Source organism: Pieris napi, chromosome 7 (genome assembly GCF_905475465.1).
Source record: "Pieris napi chromosome 7, ilPieNapi1.2, whole genome shotgun sequence".
In the NCBI taxonomy this organism is placed as follows: domain Eukaryota; kingdom Metazoa; phylum Arthropoda; class Insecta; order Lepidoptera; family Pieridae; genus Pieris; species Pieris napi.
In genome coordinates this window covers 1,920,057-1,941,058 of record NC_062240.1, presented here as the reverse complement: position 1 = coordinate 1,941,058, position 21,002 = coordinate 1,920,057, and the positions used below count along the sequence as shown (strand labels likewise).

Sequence of the window (21,002 nt, the reverse complement as noted above, 5' to 3'; positions counted from 1 at the left end):
ACGGCGTGTGTCAGGCACCGGAGGCTGATCACCTACTTGCCTATTAGATTTAAAAATGATCATGAAACAGATTCAGAAATCAGAGGCCAACAGCAACGTTTGCGGCCGTTGTCAGACCTCAGGTTGTGCTCTTCTACCTGGCTGTACATAAATAGACTTTTCTGTGTGTATAATAAATACTTCTACTGTAAAGGAAATGTTTACCTTATGCATATCTTTAAACAAAATGTGTGACAGGCTCAAAATTAATCTATAATATTAAAATGAATCGCGGAATGTGTTGCTAAGCGCAAATCTCGAGAGCAGCAGAACCGATTTTGCTAATTATTTTTTATAATATTCCTTGAAGTACGAGGATGGTTCTTACGGAGAGAAAAATTAAAAAAAAATTGAGTGGAAAGTCTAAAAACAACACTTTTCTATATTCCCATACAAAAGATTCGTAATAATCCTTAAAAGTCAATTTGAACTTTAATACCATAGCATAAAGTTCAAGTGTTAGTGGAGGGGTTCCGGGAAGGTAAATTTTTATTTTTTGACATAATGGATTTGTTGTCTTATCAACTTTCTTTTTTTTATCTTAGCTAGACCGGTGTCCCGAATAGCAGAATAAGTATTTAAAAAAAATTAAGAATCGACTGTTAGGCGGTACGATGTTCGCCAGGCCAGCTAGTTTATAATAAATCCTGACGACAACCATAATAACAACTTAGATACAGTTGCAATGACCATTTATGTTTCATCATTTCCACTACAAATGCAATAATTTCGTATTATTAATGTTCAGTGATGAAATATTTTGATTAGCTAGAAGAGTTTAAAAGCAAAAAATACTGCACTTAGAGATCTTGTCTTGGGTATTTGTTTATGTTCCTCGTTTATTAAAATTTGGACTCGTTGGTTTGTTTTTATCTTATATATATATATTACGTATCACGTTGTTTGTCCGCTATGGACTCCTAAACTACTTAACCGATTTCAATCAAATTTGCACACCGTGTGCAGCTTCATCTAACTTAAAAGATAGGATAGCTTACATCTTAATTCTAATCTTAATTTATCCCCGCAATATTGTATTGCAAATTATTTGTTTATTATTTGACAGTCACAATTCTAACAGATGGCGCTGTGTAGGAAGTACCAACGTTTCACATAAGCTACAATTTATGGCATAACCACCAAAAAAGCATGGTGGTTCCCATGACTGGTGTTCTCTTACCATTTCCCTTGAATTGTTTACTACTATGTTATATAACAAAAACCTTAGCCACAGCAACGTTTGGCCGAGTCTGCTAATTTAGTATAAAAATAAAATAAATACATTTGTCGTGTATGTATGTCATTTTTGCTTTGCTTGTTACATAATATATAGTTCAGGCACTCATTTGAATTATTCTTGAAATATAACAGAATAAACAGCAGTTATCCATAGTTTGATATATTCGTTAGTGGGCTAATCAATAAAAACAAGCGTCGTTAAGCGCTAAAAAGTAAAAACAAAATTGGAAGTCTAACTTTTATATATGTCACACACTTGACATATGACTTCACATTCATCCATAGAACATAATATTTCTTGGGCCGGGGCCCTCTTGCGTCGGGGGCCCGTAGCATTTTGCTAGCCCTGCCACCCTCTTATTACGTCACTGCTTACACTACAGAAAATTATACGATGTGATGTTTTTTATAAATAAAATTAACGTAAAAATTAGAATAATATATTGTCCCTATTGTTTCATTACAATTTACTGCGGTAGTCGTTTTAGCTGAACTGTACGGCCCTCCCCTTCTCTAAAAACCTATTAGAGGGTTATATGAATAAGTTATAATACTACACGATTATGCTGAAACTTATGCCATAAAATACCGTTAGTATTATGGCTACGAACCGTTAGTTACGCAATATATATCATAGTCATCGTTCACGTAACAGTAGCGAAACAACTGCATATCGACAAACGTTTGTAGAATACATAGCACCAACGTGTCATTGACGGTGTCGCGAAAATGCTATTATAAGCAAATAATGGATTGCGTAAATGTTTCTTTCACCGACAGGAATGTCTTCATACTTCATAGGTACAAGAAACTATACCAAATATAAATTTTATTTATAGAGGCCTTTGAGGAAGGACTGTGCCCTTTTTAGAGAATTGGAGGTCGTATCTCCCAGGGAGGAATCCCACCGGGAGTCGATTCTACAGTTTGCTAGCTCGCATAATAAAATGTCTTGTGACACCGTGGAAGACTTCCAGCCATCAAGGTAAGGGGCCATCCATAAAGTACGTCACACGAATTTTAGGACTTTTGAACCCCTCCCCCCGTCCTTGTCACAGGTTGTCACATTTTTATAACCCCCCCCCCCCTCTTGATGTGACGTCACACATTTTTTAAATTTATGTATTTATTTAAAAATAATCGTTGTAATAACAACTTTAAACAATTCGCGTAAGGTTGATTTTGCAATAATATATGCTTGTAACTTATAGAAAGAGACAGACATAGTGTTTCGGGACACTTTCGAGCGTTACTTTTATTCGAGACTGTGCATCTTGGGTTTTTTGTATATCAATGGTTTTAGTATTTAAAATTTTAACATGTGACGTCACAAAAGTATTGACCCCCCCATGCCCCTTGTCACACTTCGGTGATACCCTCCCTCCCCATAAACGTGTGACGTACTTTATGGATGGCCCCTAATGCGGATGAGATTTTGAGTTAATACGGTTCGTACGGGGATGAAGAGGCAGGAGGGATCAACCCAAACAACTCTTTAGAACACTCTCCATAGTCAATTTGGTAGAATACACATGCAATGTATCTGTGTAGATAGCGAGAATCGAATCGATCAGTAATACATTAGAGATTGACAATTCGACAAGCCCTTTGTTGAATTTGGTCAATAGGAAGAAGCTGGTATTTGGAAGCACCGACCCAGAGATGTGAGCAGTTTTCTATATGAGGTCGTACTTAAGCCTTGTAGAGCTGGATACGTTGTACCTCAGTGAAACACTGCTTAGCCTTACCCAAAACACTCAGCTTTTTGGAAGCCAGTTTGACTTATCAAATGCTCGAATACTTTAAGAGATATCCCTGCTTCTTAGCGAATTTTTTACTCATATCCTTAGCGTCAAAACCCTTTTTTGAAGATCCACGACCCACTCCAGCCTCTCTGCTGCTATCTGCTGGTATGCAAGTCTACTTAGAGTTTTTCCAACTAACTCTCATAAAGGAGGCCCTTGGGATGCCTCTGCATATCATTATAGTTATATATAGGTTTAGCATTATAGGATTGTTCCTAATTCACATATCACATTCCTACAGGCCGATCCTACCTCCTTATTTGATGTTGGTTCAAACTAAACTATTAGCGTAACGTTGTTCGTCCTTGTTTGCTATGGAATTTTCAGTAGGCGCAACGTACTGTAAAACAGATATATGTAGTTAATAATTCAATTCAAATCTCTTCGTTTATTTCGTTCAATTTCAACGAAATTGTTGGATTGTATAAATAATCTAAGACATGACATTTGTTGAGGCAAAGACGGCAAAAACTTCACAGCCTATACCTTGAAAATAGGTAAATCCGCCACTGCCTGGACGAAATCCATGATGTACTTCAGAATGTAATAAAAGTGGATGAAGCGAGAGAGGTATTTCATAGCAAGTGGAGGCCCGGGGTCCCTGCCTACCATTACGGGAAAAAGGCGGCATACAAAAAAAACACCAAAATGTAAATAAAGGAAACTTTATTATACAGAGAAAAATATGATAAAAGTTACACGAACAATGGCATCTTTTAATTCCTTATATTATCCTTAAAATGCGTAACACTAACCCTGTCTGATTGTGTCAAACATTTGTAGCTAGACAAAGTAAAATCACACAGAAGATTCTAAAATTTCCCACACGAGCCCAAACAATACATGCAGCCAAATTGTACACCTATTTTATCACTGTACATTATATAATAACACCATCTATGTTTAGTAATTTCCAATAGCGATCGAAGACTTCTATATAGAGTTTTTGTACCCAATTTCCATAGTTATTTAAGCGCTAATGTTGCTAGTTTAAGATCGCCTGGTATATACTCAATTTCAGTTGCAATCGTTATTGGGAGTTACAGTACCGCCGCATTTTAAAGCGGCTAAAAATTTACCGACAATCTCTGAGCATTTTATCGGTAAGGAGGTTTAATTTTATAACACGTCTGATTAAAAATTTAACCCCTAACTTAAAACATAAAATTTCGTTACAATTTCTATTTTAAAATCACATTTTATTTACAATACGTAAATACAATAAACAATTCAGAAGCACCAACATAATTTTGAGGAAACAGTATTTATTTACATCTAACGGCCGTACTCAAATGCGTTAATTACGAATTAATGGTTCTAAGTTATTAATGATTTGAAAAGTTCTTGTCTTTTATTAGCTTTCCATTATAAAGTTTATAAAAAGTTGCACCCTTATTTAGTTATATAATTATCAACCATTAATATAATTGGCTCAGAGTACAGCTGTTATTTAAGATAAAATAATGCGATAGTATAATAGTCCAATACAGAAATTGTAAAAACAATTGTTACATTTAAAAATGCAAAAAAATAACATTTTGAATTTATTTCCATAACTTGGAATGGTATACAGAATGGAAAGGAGGTTTATAATAAATAATACAATGATGCCGAACTTACTAGTCTAGCTCCGTTCAAAAGATTTCTAACGATTGATGAAGATTTCTAACGATCCTGATTCCAATAAACAAGATGTCATGAAACCCATGTTTTGTATGAAAGTTAGATTTATGTTGTACATGTTAACGTAAAATTGTAAACACCGTTAGATTGTAATCTATCTCGCGAGATTATAAACTGTCGAAAGATTGTGAATCTCAGCTTACTGCTTACAATTTAACGTATTATTATTCGGTAGATTGTACTACACTAACTTAGTTTCATTCAAACTTCTTTGATCAATTACAGATTAATTTTACTTTCCAACAATTTCATATAACTACCGAATAATAATACGTTAAATTGTAAGCAGTTCGTTGAGGTTCACAATCTTTCGACAGTTTATAATCTCGCGAGATAGATTACAATCTAACGGTGTTTACAATTTTACGGTGACATACATATAATAATTGAAAACGGGATCGCTTTCGTCCGGTAAGCTTACAAGCAAGCATTGTATTTAAAATTCATAAATAAACTTATTATATGAATAATAATTTTCATTTACATCTTTCCTGTCCACTCCATGTTACTCATTACATTTATAAAACAATTTATATAATTTATAAGGCATTATCAGTTTGTAGGCACTAAATGTGACGGTGAATTTATAGATTTGCACAAGGCACAGTAAAGTACACAGTAGTGCACAGTATTAAAATCTTCAAAACTTCACAATAGGTTATTGTTAGCATATGTATTCTGGAAATACTTTTTGTTGCAGCCTATCCAATCATTTACTTTAAGACACTTAATCTACAATTTGTCTTATCTGACTGGTATATTAAGCTTTATAGCTTTTTCGCTCTAAGAAATTTAGCTCTGAGCTAATCATTAATCCTGTTAATGTAATAATACATCAGCCCTGCGATTCTGTAATTCACGAAAAGGTGGGAACTTGTAGTTTATCAGAATGCCAAATCATAAAATGACTGCTTCACGACTGATTTGAGAGCGACCGCCGATGCTAAAACCGCTGTTTGAGTTCGAAAAGTGAGTTACAGAATCGCAGGGCTGTCTAAAATCATCATTTCATGCTTTTATGACGGCGTTGTGTTAAACGCGACAACAAACGACGAATAATATATAAGATATATATATATTGATAATGTGCTTCATTCTTTAAAGTCCACACAAGACTTTAATTAAATAAGTTAAATTAGACAAAAAAGAATTGATTGGGTAACACTGGTACACAATGTACACAATATGAAAAGACTACTACTTTAGGCGACTAGACCCTCCCTTTCGTAACTTGAAATATGCCGAAATTAACTAAAATAATGATTGGAATAGGCTATAACACAATTCAAACAGGCATTTCGGACGGTATACAATTTATATTGTATAGGCACACGATTGAGTGATTGTTAATATATTCTTGCTGTCATATAAGCAACACCTTAAGCAGATTTAACTTAGACTTCTACATAGAGCATATTGCATCTCTTTCCCACATAACACGACAAAAGGAGACAAACACAACTTCCCAAGTAAAGGCACTGTATGTCACAATTGTGTAGTTAATTCTTAGTTTTGGGACGCGCCAGAATCTTTAGTAGGAACTAAAGAAACCTTATACATTACATTGAGATCAATAAAATCTTTAGTTGGCGGTCCCGATTTGGCCGAATGCACCTATTTGTAATGTGTAAAATATGAAAGTCCAAAAATGGACTAGAAAATTCACATTTCCTACACGTTGGTAATTTTTCATGTACCCTCAATTTATGTTAGTAATAATGTCAATGATTTTAATCATAATACAGTATGTAGTTATAAATATTGATTTAAAACGAATTTTAAAAACATGCAATTTACGAGTTCCTAGTATTGTTTTGAGCTATCTAAAAACTTTCTTCTTCTAGTTTCTTTAAATTAAAGTTAAATTCATGTAACATCTAAATCGTCAAACTCCGCTAAAACGTCGAAATTACTCTACTTTGGTTCGTTTGCCTTTTTATACAACGTTTCATATAATATAACACCAGAAAATAAGTCACTTCAGAATATAATTTTTACATACATAGAAAATTAAATTGTATTCAGTACGTTCAACGATTTGCGCAAATATTGGGCAACAATTTGAGTCTCAGCTAAATTCAACATTCATCACGGGTCGTATAGTAGCAGACATTTTAATAATCAAATAACTCTTATAAAATGCGTTACTGCCGTATAATTTACCACATACATTGTCTTTGGACTACAAGACAAACTTCATATATTTACATTGCTTTGAATAATACTAGAACCTAGCTAGTAGTAGACGATGAGAGCTTGGTGAAATTTTTTATGGTTTGTAACACAAAAGATCTCGAGGCCGTTCATCAACCAGAATGGATGATGAATGATCAAGTGAAATACAAATCGGCATCAAAACTGTATAGTCTATAAAAAGAGGCACTGTATACAGACGTTCCCTAGCTAACCACGACGCTTCTTGAGCTACAGAAGAGAGTTACACGAAATAGAAATGAAGGACAGTATTATTGTCTTTTATAGTCCACTAGACAACATGGTAGCCCTGTATTACAAGGGAGTACTACACTATTGGAACTAATTGAACCACGATATTTCGCAATGTCTGTATATCTATAGTTAACTAACATTAAACTTACAAATAAGCTGCGTGGCCCCAACATAATTTCAAAATCCAAATTATTTACAAATTAAAAATAACAAATCACAATTCTTTAGCCGATCAAGGGAGCCGCGCTTTCCGAGCCGAATTGGCTTATAAACATACTTAAAGTGTAATATTGTGCTCAAAATAACATATAAGCCTACAGTGTCTGATAAAATGTATATCTTTGTTCCTTATGTACTATCAGCATAAATTACAGTATATGTTTATGCGGATTTTGAAGAACATCTGGGTATTATTGTAATTACTCCGGGTTTTTTATCATTAGACTATCTTCATATATTCCTGCAAATTTAAGCGCATTGCCCTGTTTTTTCTAATAGAGTAATAACAGAATTACACGATCGAAGCAAACTGTATCGATGCCATATGTATTTTTTGTATTTTGAGTTTAAGGAGCGCAAAATTAATTAATTACTTGGAATATAATAGTGTATATGACACTGGAGAACTTGCTGATAGCACCTATCTTTTTAGTAACCCTGTGAGCGCTAAAAATAAAATAAGAACTATTTAAAAAAAAACTTCGCGAACATTTTATTTACACAAATAATATCTTCTCTTGTCATACATTCCCGAGTATAAACATTACTATAGTATGTCTTTATATTAATACATATACTTACGTTACATTCCTTAAGCTTGGACACGTAATTTGAGCTACGATTTATAAAAAATATGATATAATACGTCTAACATTTGAGATGTCACAGTGAGACATCACGATTTGGGAATTTCGAAAATGGCACGATAAAAAAAAATGCAGATAATTTGTGAGATTATAACCCGGCTAAGACACGGACGAAATCGCGTTGTGAGGGGAGCCCATCTGAGTGAGAACTTTGTCCAGCCACTGGAGGGGCCCGTGAAGGTGGATCTCGATCCAACAGGGGGTGGAAGTCACGTCTTGTCTATGATACTCCGCCCCCCAGCCCTTCACGAACGACATACGGATAGTACACATTTTCGTCAGCTCATACACCGCTTCGAAACCGTGATTAACACTCTGCGAGAGCAATTGCGCGAACTCACGATTGTTGAATATCTTTAGCGAGCAGCCGGGTGGGATTTTACACACTGTTGAAGGGTGGAAACCATGATGATGGTTGCAGTTCCGACTTTGGACAAATATCGCAGCGTCCGACAAACATTCCGCGTACACTTCTCCCCCTACGTAGTACAAATGAACTCCTTTTCCTATGTGACGTCGCGTGTTTTCAATAGTCGAGTTCCTATTCACATTACTGAGTTGGCCGAGGCAGAACCGATCGCTATTGTTCGACGGATCTGTGAATCCATCGACCACGACCGAGTGGGAGTTGCAGTGGAATACTTCTCCTACCCTGCAGTTCAGCTCGTAGTAGGCGACGGAGGCCCAATAGAGAGGCTCCTGGTAGGAAACCGGAGCGACTTCCCCGGGCGGTTCGGAGTCATCGGACGGTGGGGAGTAAGCCGGTGGAGGTGTATCGGGTAATTCTGATGACGCCGAAGGTGGGAAACCTGACCCCGAGTAGGACACGTTGTGGGGCATAGACGGTTCGGTGGTTCTTTGAAAAGGTAACAACGAATGACCCGGCGCGAACTCGGAATGTCGAGGAACTAAGACTGGAGGTAGAACGGGACTTTCGACCCGTTTGTAGTGGTATGGGTTGATGCAAACCTCTTTCTGTTTGGCGCTGAAGGGGTACTGGCAGATTTCTAGAGGTTTCAACTCGTGGTGGCTCTGTAGGTCTGGCCATCTCCACACTCGGCAGTAAATCACGTGTGGGAGACCTTTGCGGTGGGATACCTGAAATGTAACTTAAATTATAAATTTCTCCCAAAGTATACACAGGCATGTGTTTAAAAACTTTAAAATACAGAAGTAATAAATACACTTAATGTGTGTGTGTGTAAACGTAAAATTTATCATCAATTAATTATTATCTAACTATCAAACTAGATGTTCCCGGCAGTTCGGGCTCTCATTGGTATAATGGTATGTTATATCTTTAATAAAGTAGAATATGTGGCTTTAGGAGCGTTCAAGTATTACGTAAAGAATTTTGGGGGGAGGGGTCCTTTTTTAAAACGTTACGATACGGGGCGGGGATTGAATTACGCGGTATTGTTAATATTATTTTCGACTTTCCAGTACTTTACGCCAGATAATGGTAGCTTAAGAGTCACTAGGTCGTCACGAAATTATGGCGCGTTACATGGGGGGGGGGTCAATAATCTCTAAAAATTGCGTGACATAATACTTGAACGCTCCCTTTACGGGAAGTCCTGAATTGTGCAAACAATAAGCCAGTTTTTTAATATGATTGAGACTTGAGAAATTTAAGAGACACCTAGCCAAAATTCGTTAAAATATATATACTAAAATATAACAGTACTATAATCCCTCTTATATCGCGTTATAAGAAATTGCGTTGTAGGGGTATACTAATAAAACCGTTTTTTTGGACAATTTAGTAAAGTTATTTAGTTAAATTTTATAACAACACAATTGAAACAGGCACGCAAAACTAATCCTGGACTTAACAAATCATTATAAATTTCACTCTACAGAAATATAACTTGAGAAACCTCCGCGTCATAGGGGTGAAATACAGCGTTCGTTGGGGGACGGAAATCGCGTTATACGTAAACGCGTTATAGGGGGGATTATTGTACTAAGATTGACCGACCTGCAATCTGCCATCCAATGATCGTGGAATTGTTACACATTTTGAGGGCGTTCCAGGACACGACAAAGCACGCTCCAATTCTTCAATAGCACCTTTTCGTTTTTTCAACTTCTTAACCAGACTATCCACGGCTTTCTCTGCCCATTTTTCTTCTTCATCGCCCTGTAATGTATACATATGTTCTTGTAGCTAACTCTAAACAGGCCTTATATTATTATTTGTTTTAAACTTTTAATACATTTATATATAACACCTCTTAGGGAGCGTTCAAGTATTACGTAACGAAATTTTTGGAGATTATTGACCCCCCCCCCCACATGTAACTCGCCGTAACGTTTTTCAGTACCCAAGTACAGTACTGTACCCAAATATAGAAAACGTTTCGTGACCACCTAGTGACTCTTTAGTTACTATTATGTGGTGTAAGTCGAAAAAAATATTAACAGTAACGCGTAATTTAATCCCCGCCCCGCATCGTAACGTTTCACAAAAGGAGCCCCCCCCCCCCCCCCCCCCAATACGTTACGTAATACTCCCTTAACCATATTCATTCGAAATTTATAAGTGGATTATGTACAAACTACTACTTTAGAGGACTATTATACAAGCTCATTCAAACTCATTTCATTCATATAAAACATATTTTGTAAATACTACTGAATGATTCATTTCTCTGAGAAAAACAAATACTTGTATAGAAGTGACTCAGTACTCTATTGATATCTACAGATTGGCAGTTTAATAGACAAAATATATATATAATAAATGTGTCAATATTCTTTTAAATTTTTTATATGTATTTAATTTTTAAATTTTTATAACTCCTAATATGCTATTCTTGAAGAATCCTTTCACTAAGTCAACCTTATTAAATAAAAGTACCTTGTGATTTTAATCACATCGATTTGAGACACACCTGACTGACATCATAAATATATATATTTATTTGCATAAGGAATAATAACATGTTTAAAATAAAAATAAAATAAAATAGATATATAGTTAAGGCTTGAGAGGAGTCGCATGACGCTTTAGGTGTTTTCTGTGACTTATCCAAAGCATTGGATTGTGTCCAAGATTGGACCTTAATCGGGAAACTCCGTCACTATGGCATCAAGAATACCGCACTGAATCTTCTGACTTCCTACTTACATGGTAGAACTCAGAAGGTTGAAGTGAATGTTAAAAGGTCCTCTGGGTCGGCAGTAGATATGGGGGTACCACAGGGTTCAATTTTTGCCCCTTCCTCTTTCTTGTTTAAATAAATGATCTACCTTTCATGTTAGAGAAAACCATCAGATAGTTTTGTTTGCTGATGATACGTCCTTGATTCTTAAAATCAAATGACAAATAACAAATTTTGACGATGTGAACAATGCTCTCTCTTCGATTGTCCATTGGTTTAGTATGAATAACCTTCTACTAAATGCAAAAAAACTAAATGAATGAATGGGAAAAGGGTTTTTTTTTTTAATTTTTTTTTATTGTTTTTGATATCTCTCATTTTATTTTTTCTTTGATTATTGTGTTGTGTATATATTAAAGAAAAAATATTATGTAAAGGTAAGTATATTAATTTCGTTGAATTTATCTCTCAGAGATTCCCCACATATTAAATTATAAATTGCAGGAATAGCCCTCTTCTGCAGGATGAAAATAGTTTCGACATCAGCAACATGACCCCATAATAATAAGCCATAAGTCATTAAGCTGTGAAAGGAAATAAAATAAACAAGTCTAGCTGTATCAACATCAGTTAGTGAGCAAATTTTTTTAGCCGCGTAAGCTGCAGAACTAAATAATAGTAATATAATAATTTGCTATATTTGTTTTAAAATAAGTGTTGTTTGATGATTTGCTTTTTTTAAAGAGTACTGAGAGTTTTATATGCCGGCTTTTTCTCTGCTCCTATACGATTCAAATTTAATCATGTGGAATAAGTGATACCTGTATAATTATATTAAATAGTAAACATATTCTATGGAGTATTTTCATATAAATGATGTATCCAAAACAAAACATTTTTTTTGTTAATTATTTTAATCTTATTTAAACAAGATATGAATTTTAAACATTATTATAAAGCATTGCTTGACTTTTACTATCAAATACATAGAGAAACATTGTTGTATTTTAGTACCCTGAAAACTTTGTTTTATAACTTTATTTAAGAAGGCTGATATATTCTCACTCTCAAAAAACTGTCTATTTTCTAGAAAAAAGAAACAAATTTCTCAATACTCAGTGTGTATAACATACTAAGTTGTATTGATTAACTTGGTTTTCCCATTAAGTCTAATGTCTATAAATGTAGACAAAGTATGCTTCTACAGGGGAAAACATATATTACTTCTAAACTATTTACTGACATATAGAAAGAACCTTAAGGCAAACTTAAAATAAAGACACATACCTAACTCTATCCATATACTTTTAAATAAGTTTGAAGGAATAGACATAAAAAAGTTGTTTGCTCTTTCTTTTATAAGGAGAAAAAAAAAGACTACTATAATTTTAAATAGCCTTTGATAAGTACATATTTATAAAATAAGTTTCTAGAAGTTATATTAGAACTTTTAAATGTTGAAATGATAATAAGTAATAGATAGTATCTTATAACTAAAATGCAAGTTCGTTTGCAGTAGATTACTTTCCGTTTTAATGATCTGACTTACCTGTTTCCACCCAAGCAATTTCTTTACAGCGGGGCTTGTGAAAGAAAATAAGCTATTCAAGCTGGACATAGGCCCGCTGCTTGAAGATTCACCATCGTCCGTGTCCATAGTGACGAGTTTATGGAGTCTAGATGAGTCACCAGAAATAGCGGGAACGCGCTGACCGCCTTCAGTAATCCACGGAAATCCTCAAAGAGCCATCGATTAACATGAAATCACTTGGTATTCCCCACAATGCCTGTAAATCACAATCACGAATACCGCAAAATAGGTAACGAACTACGATTAGCGATGGATGAATATGATGGATCGGCGTGACACTTGCTAAGTTGCTTGGACAGTTAATAAATACAGACAAAAAATATTGCTTTTACTAAAATTATGGTAACTTACAGACTATACAATGCCTTTAGGGCAAAGTTGAAGGAAAAGCAAAGTTTTTTAATAGATATAAATATATTAAAGTTAGTAATTTATCTAGAAAAATATACATTTGCTTATAAAACCCTAAGTTTTAATTTAATTTTCAAAATTAATTTATTCGGCTTAGAACACCGACAGCTGTTTGAAATTCGCGAAGCCAGAATTTTCTCGAATTTGATTTGTCAGTGTCCATCGTTGATTCGTTGATATTTTAGATTATTTCTAGATTTCTAGAGAGTACGACGAAGCCTAAAGTGAAATTTTAATATTGAGTGCAATAGTTTTTTTGGTGTACAAATATTTTCAAGTACATTCCCATTTTAATTTTTTTGTCTAATCATGGAACAGGTAAGGTTATACTAGATTACTGATTTGGTTCTTTTATTGCACATCTAAAACTAATAAATAATTTTAGGTTAATCAGTTAAAAGAGAAAGGTAATGCTGCTTTATCTTCGGGTAAATACGATGAAGCCATTAAGTTCTACGCAGAAGGCATTGCATTAGATCCAAACAACCACGTTTTATATAGTAATCGATCAGCCGCACACGCTAAGGCCGGTAACTATGCGGCGGCTCTGGAAGACGCTAACAAATGCGTGTCAATTAACCCTTCATGGAGTAAAGGTTATTCTAGAAAGGGTAGTGCCTTAGCTTATCTTGGTGACCATGAAGAAGCAATTGCCGCTTACGAGAAGGGGTTGGAGTTGGAACCTGGTAACCAACAGTTAGCTTCTGGTCTGGCAGAAGTGAAAAAACAAGCAGAGGAAACAAAATTGAGAACAGAACAGCTCTTTGAAAAACTTAAAGCTGATCCAAAAACTAGGGAATGGCTTGATGACCCTGAATATGTCAAAATGGTCAAGGTATTTGTTTTCTTTATTACACTATAGTAACTTAATCCAAAATTTTGCTATTTACATAAATGTTGATGAGTCATTGTTAATGTTTCTTTGTTAAAGCTTATTGTGTTAATATTCACATAACTTTTGTTTTAGAAACTGGGTTCAGGGTCACAGGGCTCTTTAGATGGGAAATTAATGGAAGATAAAAGAATGTTGGCAACACTAAGTGTTATGCTTGGTGTAGATCTTGGATCTCCTATGGATGTAGATCAACCAGCTCCGGAGCCAAAACCGACTCCCCCACCAAAACAAGAACCGCCTAAACCTAATTACGAAGATATGCCAGAAAATAGAAGGCTGGCATTACAAGAAAAAGACATTGGAAATGAGTTTTATAAGAAGAAAGACTTTGATAATGCTTTGCTACACTACAATAAGGCAATTGAACATGACCCAGCTGATATTACTTTCTATACAAATGTAGCTGCCGTCTTCTTTGAGCAAAAAGAATATGAGAAGTGTGTCAAAGAATGTGAAAAGGCAATTGAAATTGGAAGAGAGAATAGAGCAGACTATAAATTGATTGCAAAAGCATTTACTAGAATTGGTGAGACATTGACCTTTGTAAATCATAAACAACCAGACTTATTCCTATGAATTGGTTTTCCTATTTGAAAATTAAATTTCATCAATTTCCATGAGACAAGAAAGAGATTTCGTTAGTTACTATATCTCAAAACTTGAATATTAGGTGCAGTTAATTATCATAAAATTAAATGATTATTATATATTAAAATTTATTCTAGGTAATGCTTATAAAAAGATGGAGCAATGGAAGCTGGCCAGAACATATTATGAAAAGTCTATGTCTGAACATCGTACTCCGGAGATCAAGACTCTTTTAAGTGAGGTTGAAAAGAAGATAGTTGAAGAAGAAAAAAAGGCATATGTAGACCCAGTGAAAGCTGAACAGGAGAAGGAACTAGGCAACAAATTCTTCAAAAAAGGTACATGTCCTTTTCTTTTTTAAGTACTTGGTTATTTACAATCTAAATAGTCACAAAATAAATTAAAATAATTAATCTAGGTTTTTATTAGAAACAGGAATTGTTTATGAAACTCATATTTTGTCTTTGCTATGACACTACTAATATAATAATAGTGGATAAGACCTTATATCTTAAATATTATCAGTAATATAGTGCCAATGCTTGTCTTGTTATTTATATTTAAAAAAATATATTGTGTTAGATAGCTTTTATGCTTGAATAAAAAAATACCAAGGTAAGAAATCAACATTTTTACTGTTCCTATGATGCTGATAAATTTTGGTCAAATTTTCCTTAACTTTTATTGTTATTATAGGTGACTACAGTACAGCTATGAAGCATTACACAGAAGCCATTCAACGTAACCCAGACGACCCTAAGCTTTACTCAAACAGAGCAGCCTGTTACACCAAACTAGCTGCCTTTGACCTTGGGCTCCGAGACTGTGAAAAGTGTTGCAAACTTGATCCTAAGTTTATAAAGGGCTGGATCCGAAAGGGCAAGATTTTGCAGGTTTGAGTTTTGAATAAGTGTTTTAGTTTATTTATTGACTTTTTCATGTTTATGTTTGCAAATGTATTTGTAGATAAAGTAAAAATAAATTTTTTATATTAGGTACCATAATTTCCTTAGATATATAGCATCTATAAATGATTTGCAAATAAAGGAAAAAATTTGTCCACAGCTACATATAATCCAACTTTTGGATTTACTTTTAATTGACAGTCTGTGGACTGGTATTTCATCACATTTTAAATGAAATATAATTGAAAATAGACACATACTATTTTTATTTTTAGGGCATGCAACAGCATTCTAAAGCTCTCACAGCATACCAAAAGGCATTGGAGTTAGATCCCAGCAATGCCGAGGCTCTGGATGGATACCGTGCCTGCTCCACACAACTAAACTCTAACCCTGAAGAGGTTAGTAAAACTTGTATTGCTTTATCCCTACTTTTATCTAGAAAATATATTTTCAAATTGATATGGTTTAAAACATGCTCTTATAAAATTAGCTATGAATTATTCAATACATAAATGCAATAAATTTTACATGATAAACAATAAATGCCAGGATTTTAGACATTTTGACAACATTAAGTCAATTCAATTACAACATGATACCACAGGTTCAATGGAATTATAAGAATGTAATTTATTTCTAACATCTTTTCATTAATACATTTTGTAATTGCGATTTACATATTAATTTATCAAATGCAATTAATTTAAAGTTTAATAAATATCTTTAATGTATGTTCACAGGTCCGCAAGCGAGCCATGTCAGATCCAGAAGTACAGCAAATACTCCGGGATCCAGCCATGAGATGCATCCTTGAACAAATGCAGCAAGACCCACATGCATTACAGGACCATCTTAAAAATCCAGAGATTGCTGCAAAAATACAAAAGCTACTAGAGTCGGGACTCATTGCTATACATTAGATTTACTTATCTAGAGATATAGGTATTTTCATCGCCTGCACTAAATGAAGAAGGGACAGGTTCATGGATCAGTTGCAATGATATATTCTTGCTTATTACAAGACAATATTCTAAAACTATCAACACTTAAGGGTTTACTATACAATACTTATAAAATATCAGAATAGTTAAAAAGACCAGTTAAATAAATGCTTGCTTTTATTTTTTAACATAGAGTAGATAGAATTATATTAGAGGTGGTATCTACGATAAGCTTATGAACAAAGCTCGCTCATGCTGATAACTTGGATAGCAGTTTTTATTAATAAAACCAATATTGTTAAGTGAAGTTCCACAATGCAATTGTAAACACTGCATTTTTTCATGGTCTAGAGGTGCAGGCAAAATTATACAAATATTCTTATGTAGTTTTTTTTATAGAAATTGGCCAGTATGATTCTACTGCAAGTTTTGTCTTACATATAAAAGAAAAAGGTTTTTAAATTTTGCTTCTTTTAATTAAGAATAAATAGTTAAAACTATTACTTGAGTGTCTTAGGCCAATATGGTGAGTTAAATTTACATTTATTAATGTGTTTAAAATGTAGTTACTAAATATACAAAATTGTATTGTAATATTACAATTATTTTACCCACTCCTTTATAATTCATTCCATTCTAAGTTATGTTAATTCTGTTGGACTTCTTCTGATGTGTTAGGGTCCACTTTATTTTTACCAATTGCATGAATACAACTTGCAATAATAATTGTATGATTATGAAATAAAGTTTATGTAGGCCAATGCCAATTTTTTTATTGCTTTTTCGTTTATCGTTAGGTTCCCTATACCTCACAGATACAGGTTTTTTATGAAAAAAGAGTAAGCGTAAAGGGTCGTCATTCACGTAAGGATCTAGGCATACGTTAGGTTGTTGGCGAATTCCCCGAGCGTAATACTTGCCGGTGGAGTATATTCGTTTCATTACGAAATGATACAGAAAAATCGTACATTTTCTGTACGATCTTGGTCTAGCGATCGTACATGAGTAAAAATGACTAAAATCGTGGAAATACGATTTAAGTGCCCATTGATAAATTTCAAAGTCGGGACTTTATTACGACTATAAACAGACTGCGTTTTGGTCACTCCACCGTCCCAGCCCACCTGGCTCAGTTGGGCATAAGGGAGAGCAGCTACTGCACCCTCTGCAAAATTCTGTTGGTCATATAGAATTTTTAAATGTAAGTGCTTTTCGTTTGACAGATTGATTCTTGTCAGTGAAATTAGTGACACAGTGCAAAATCAAGTAACAGTGCAAGATCCGTCCCGCCGCCTGAGTAGTGAGCCTGTTAAAAAATAGATCCTATTACGTGCCTCTATATAAATTCATTAAAAATACAGTTGGAAAATTATAATAAACCGAATAAAAATACTTGTTCAGTCATATTATGTTTGTAATTTTAATATTTAGTAATAAAGTAGATTCAACGCGAAGCAGACGTTTCATTGCACTAAAATTATACTTAATAGTTCACCAGTCAAAAAGCAACCTTATCGCCGCAACATATGGTCCTTCGAGCCGGATCTTGTGTCTACTGAGCTGCATCGAAGGAACAATAGACTACGCATTCCATTGCGATAAGGAACTCGTTTAGCAACTATTTTGTGCAATTTTTAGACTTATAACTTTTGAATATTATTGAAATAGAACGTGCAAGTGACTTTAAAGTGATCAAATAATGGCAAATGTGGAACAATTATTAAGTGTACTTGAAAATAATAATGAACTATTAAAAAAGACTCAAATAAATATTAAAAAATGTGCAAAGGCTAGACTTACGAAAGGTTATCTAAAAACACGGATGGAGTGTATAGAAAGTTACTGGAAGACTTATAAAAGTGCACATTTAGATTTAATAAAAATTACGCCGCGTGAACAAAAGTCAATTTTACCATATTTTGTCAATGAGGATTATTATTTGATCGAGGATTTATATTTATGTATGGTGTCTGACATCAGGGATATGTTAGAAGGTCTTGAAATTCAAAGAGGACAACAATCCTGTAATCAGGGGAACGGCTCCACTGCAGTCGAACACAACGTACAATCACAGGTTCGACTCCCGCGCATTGAATTACCTACTTTTTCGGGTAATTACGAAGAATGGCCTTCTTACAAAGATATTTTTGTTGCACTGGTACATGATAACACGGCACTGTCTAATGTTCAGCGACTACATTATTTGAAATGCAGCATCACAGGTGAAGCAGCATCCTTATTAAAACACATCCAAATCACCGAGTCGAATTACTTATCTGCTTGGGAGACTTTAAAACTTAGATATGGGAATAAACGTATGATAATTAATTCATTATTTAAACGATTATTTTCACAAAAGAAAATTATGTCACAATCGGCTTTACAATTAAAAGGAATATTAGATACAACAAATGAAGTTTTAAACAGCTTACAAAATCTTAAGGTATCCACAGAGTCATGGGACCCTATAATTGTATTTTTAGTAGTTCAAAGGTTGGATCTAGATACTCACAAAGAATGGGAACAATTTTCGTATGATATGAGTCAAGAAGAATTATCTACCTGGTTTGAATTACAGAAGTTTTTAGAAGGAAAATTTAGAACGTTAGAATTGTTAAATCCACCTTTTAAACCAACTCTCAAGCCGTTAAGAGAACGTGTTTTCCACATGTCTATAGAGAAGACATGTATTATGTGTAAGGAAAATCATAGCTTATGTCGTTGTAAAACATTCTCAAAAATGTCACCTGCAGAAAGAAGTCACTATGCACAACACAACAAACTCTGCTTCAACTGCTTGGCTCCAGGGCATTCGGCATTTAGATGTAATTTACCTCTTTCGTGTCGAATATGCAAGGCTCGTCATCATTCTCTTCTTCATCAGTCAACTAAAGCAAATGCGTCGGCATCTTTAGAACTCAAGCAACCGATGACATTACCTCAGGAAGAGGAGAAGACTCTTGCTACAATGACAGCTTTACATAATGTTACAGAACATATCAATCTATTAGCAACCGCAATTGTGGTTATAAAGGGAAACTATGGGCACACAACTGTACTTAGGGCGTTAATAGATTCGGGGTCGCAGTCATGCTTTATCACACAAAAGGCAACTCAAGCACTAAAATTGCAACGCAAACCTGTAAATTTGGTCGTCACGGGTATGGATAATATGAAGGTAAACATCAAACAAGAAGTCAATTTTGATTTATTGTCACGCTGGGAAACTAACTTTGAGCTACCAATACACGCCTACGTGATGTCACAGCCATTAAAGTTTAACATACCTTCATCAGAATATTTGCAACAGGAACTGCGTCACTTTGAGAAATTGAATCTAGCAGATCCAAATTTTATGGATTCCGGAGCATTGGATTTGCTATTAGGGGTGCAAGAGTATACAGCAATTCTTAAACAAGGATTAATCAAGGGTCCATCAGGCACAATATGCGCACAGAAAACCAGCCTGGGATGGATTGTGATGGGTGGAATAAACATCAACATGAAACCAAAGCATAAAGCCATAATGGCAATGAATATCACAACTGATGCAAGTTTTAATGATTTAATTAAAACTATTTGGGAGATAGATACAGACACAAAACGTAATTTAACTAAAGAAGAATTGAGATGTGAAGAATTTTATAAAGAAACTCATGCTAGGAATGACGAAGGAAGATATATAGTTAGATTACCCTTTAAAACTGAAGCACCATTGTCATCTGAAGGAAATACAAAAGAAACAGCAATTAAGAGATTAATGCAGCTTGAAAGAAGATTTAGTAGAAATCCAGAACTAAAAGACGAGTATCTGAAAGTAATAAATGAATATAAAACATTAAATCATATTGAAGAAGTACCTGAAAAAGAATTACATAAAAAATCAGTGTACTTACCTCACCACGCTGTGGTCCGTCAGGGCAAAGAAACTACGAAGACACGAGTTGTTTTCGATGCTTCCTGTAAAGGCTCCAACAATATTTCACTTAACGAGGAGCTTCTGTCAGGTCCAGTTTTGCAAGAAGATTTAAGAAATTTAATCATGAGATGGCGTATTCATGCAATTTGTTTCGTCTCAGATATTCAAATGATGTATAGAATGATAAAAATTCATAGAGATGATGTTGATTACCAACGTATAGTATGGAGAGAAAATCCATCTGATGAGATACGTGACTATCGCCTTCTTACTGTAACGTTCGGGACAGCCTCAGCACCGTATCTTGCAGTAAAAACTTTGAAGCAACTAGCGATTGATGAAGGGGATAAGTTTCCTGAAGCAGCTAGAATATTAAATGAAGATTTCTATGTTGATGATTGCATGTCTGGAAGTGATGACGTTCAAAAAGCAATTCAGATTAGCAAGGATTTAAAAGAATTGTTACGTAGAGGAGGATTCGAGTTGAAGAAATGGTCCTCTAATAATACTGAATTTATGCAAAGTTTAAAACCAGATGAAAGAACTACTAAAGCTCATTTCG

At 34.5% G+C, this 21,002-nt stretch overlaps 2 protein-coding genes across 2 annotated transcripts; one reads left to right on the top strand and one right to left on the bottom strand.

The window, feature by feature from the left end:
* Positions 1-7,713: 7,713 nt before the first annotated feature.
* On the bottom strand, positions 7,714-13,062 carry LOC125050818 (protein mothers against dpp). Its single transcript, XM_047650848.1, has 3 exons — positions 12,737-13,062; positions 10,062-10,223; positions 7,714-9,178 (listed from the first exon to the last, which is right to left on the bottom strand). The coding sequence occupies exons 1-3, from the start codon at positions 12,842-12,844 to the stop codon at positions 8,180-8,182; spliced, it is 1,269 nt and encodes a 422-aa protein (XP_047506804.1). The 5' UTR covers positions 12,845-13,062; the 3' UTR covers positions 7,714-8,179.
* A 251-nt stretch (positions 13,063-13,313) lies between these two features.
* On the top strand, positions 13,314-17,283 carry LOC125050817 (stress-induced-phosphoprotein 1). Its single transcript, XM_047650847.1, has 7 exons — positions 13,314-13,507; positions 13,575-14,024; positions 14,157-14,610; positions 14,810-15,010; positions 15,369-15,565; positions 15,853-15,978; positions 16,321-17,283. The coding sequence occupies exons 1-7, from the start codon at positions 13,499-13,501 to the stop codon at positions 16,498-16,500; spliced, it is 1,617 nt and encodes a 538-aa protein (XP_047506803.1). The 5' UTR covers positions 13,314-13,498; the 3' UTR covers positions 16,501-17,283.
* Positions 17,284-21,002: the final 3,719 nt, after the last annotated feature.

Bases quoted from the DNA above. Each gene is read 5' to 3' on its own strand.
- LOC125050817 (XM_047650847.1), top strand. The intron at 14,611-14,809 runs GTGAGACATTGA...AATTTATTCTAG, and splicing joins AAAAGCATTTACTAGAATTG to GTAATGCTTATAAAAAGATG. The intron at 15,979-16,320 runs GTTAGTAAAACT...GTATGTTCACAG, and splicing joins TAAACTCTAACCCTGAAGAG to GTCCGCAAGCGAGCCATGTC.
- LOC125050818 (XM_047650848.1), bottom strand. From the start codon at position 12,844: ATGGACACGGACGATGGTGAATCTTCAAGCAGCGGGCCTATGTCCAGC. The intron at 10,224-12,736 runs GTAAGTCAGATC...TATACATTACAG, and splicing joins AATTGCTTGGGTGGAAACAG to GGCGATGAAGAAGAAAAATG. The intron at 9,179-10,061 runs GTCGGTCAATCT...GTTACATTTCAG, and splicing joins CATTGGATGGCAGATTGCAG to GTATCCCACCGCAAAGGTCT.